The sequence below is a fragment of the Pteropus vampyrus genome, unplaced genomic scaffold, assembly GCF_000151845.1.
Source record: "Pteropus vampyrus isolate Shadow unplaced genomic scaffold, Pvam_2.0 Scaffold30, whole genome shotgun sequence".
Taxonomy (NCBI): Eukaryota; Metazoa; Chordata; class Mammalia; order Chiroptera; family Pteropodidae; genus Pteropus; species Pteropus vampyrus.
Window position 1 is genome coordinate 6,239,634 of NW_011888811.1, and position 2,052 is coordinate 6,241,685.

The 2,052-nt window shown below is 28.5% G+C and overlaps 1 protein-coding gene across 3 annotated transcripts in view; it reads right to left on the bottom strand.

The window, feature by feature from the left end:
* The window catches only part of GABRA1 (gamma-aminobutyric acid type A receptor alpha1 subunit), a 54,307-nt gene that overhangs the window by 46,105 nt on the left and 6,150 nt on the right, over positions 1 to 2,052 (bottom strand). For all 3 annotated transcript variants that reach the window (XM_011356704.1, XM_023528596.1, XM_011356705.1), the window contains one exon: positions 976 to 1,088. In XM_011356704.1, coding sequence (XP_011355006.1) covers positions 976 to 1,088 — 113 coding nt within the window. The remainder of the gene's footprint in view (positions 1 to 975; positions 1,089 to 2,052) is intronic.

A 2,052-nucleotide genomic window follows, 5' to 3' on the forward strand; every position in this document is an offset into this window, starting at 1 on the left:
CTTAACCTGCTTATTTGTGTACCTTTGCTGTCTAAATGAAGAAGAGACAACTTTTTAAATATTGCCATTTAATTGTAATTTAAAGATTGTTATTAAATATTTTCTACAAATGCTTTAGAGAAGATGCAGTACAAATTTTAGTTGGGAATCCTAGATTCTAACCTTGGTTTCCTATGTGACTTTGAATGATAATTTATTTCCTTGCTTCACTTGTTTTACTCTTGAGATCAATATAATTTTTTTAGCTTCATTAGTCTTTGTTTAACTAAATAAGATAGGTTGATTATCTTACTCAGGAGTTATTCAAGTAAGTTTGTAATGTCCAACACTTTACTCTTATTGTTATAAATATTATATTCTGTGTAATCTTCTTCCTAAGCAAAAATTTATTAGTATAAATAATAATCATAATTGGTTATAATTAAAATTTATTAGTATAACCTATTAACTATACCAGTATATTTTTACCACAGAAAATAATGGGTTAAGTTCAAATGCATGGTTAAAAAATACAACTATCTATCTCATTCACCTTTTAACCCAGAGGTGGTGGTAATCTAATGAAAAATAGTGGATTAGTAAATCGTATTCCAAAATAAATGTTTAGAACAATAGATTCAGAAATATTCTACTTGAATTCAGTGCAGCTATAGCAATGCTGAATGAAGTAAATGCAGTCTTTGGACTGAAAGGGAAGGAGAATATAATCCCCATTTTCCTTCTGTTAAATTAAAGCAACATATCTTTCATGTCATTATGAGAAAATTTGTATTTGCCTTTTACTACATATGGATATGTTCATGGAACTACCATAGTAAATTGAATGAACATTGAGCAATCTATTAAAAATAGAATTAGTCATTAAACTACATTCTGCCATTTTTATTCCTTTACCATTTAGAGGGAAATCCAGGCTTTAATGGGAAGTGTTTAAAATTGTTCTCTAAAATAAAAAATAATAACCACGTGACCCACCTCCCAATCCTGGTCTCAGGCGATTGTCATAACCATCTAGGAGTCGGTCCAAAATCCTGGTGAAGACAGTGGTGTTGTCTTTAAGTTCATCTTGTAATGAGGGTTGTCCATAGCTGAAAAAAGCATAAAGGGAGGTGATATCTAAATTATTCGTTTCTACTAAAAACCTGTTTTTCAGATAAAGCTGTCCCCAGATTTTCCTAACTTCCTTTCTATTGAATCTTAATTTGAAAATTCCTTTAGTAAAGTAAAAAAAAAGTCATATTTTAATTCCTTCCATTTTCTCATACTTGTTCTCATAAATGACAACCTCTTTATTCTAATATTTTTAACTATGGAAGGAAAATTACAAGAAATGAGTTCTATCTCTTTACATTTTAATTCTCAGCATGTACACAATGCTATGATGCATTTTTTTCCTCTGGTCAAACAAGAATGTTAATGCATGCTGGAAAAAAAATCTTGGAAACTTCTTCCCAAATAAAAAAGTAATGTATGTATTTATGGGCTACCAAAATAATTAAAAGTTTTATTTTCATTTGCTTTAACTTGTAGCATAAACCTAAAATTTCACCTACTATTTATCTGCCTGTCTGTTTTTTGCTTTTTTTGACATTTTTTCAATATATTAAGATGAGAAAAATAGGTGAAACTTGTTTCTTAGAATAATTTTTACATCAGTATACAGTTTTCATTCACTTTAAGGTTTATGAACCTATTTTTGTATTTTATAATTTGTCCATTCAAATCTCTAGTTAATTGAATTTTTGTCATTTCTGGTCTTGGAAGTAAAAAAAGTACCTTGAAGAAGATATGGTGTAATACTATTAATTCATGACTTATTAAATTCTAGTATAGTATTAGTGCTTTGTTTAAGAAAACACAGCTATTTGTAATCAGAACTTGAACTAGAACCCCATTCTCTTCAAATTTTAGTCTAAAACTTTATTTCCATTCTTCTATATTGGAGTAATTGTTTCTCCTTAAATCTTTCTAGTTGAAGGTATAGTTTTTTTATGTCTTAACATTACTAGTCTTTGAGTTTTAACCACATAGTGACTACAGTTTAAATAGTGT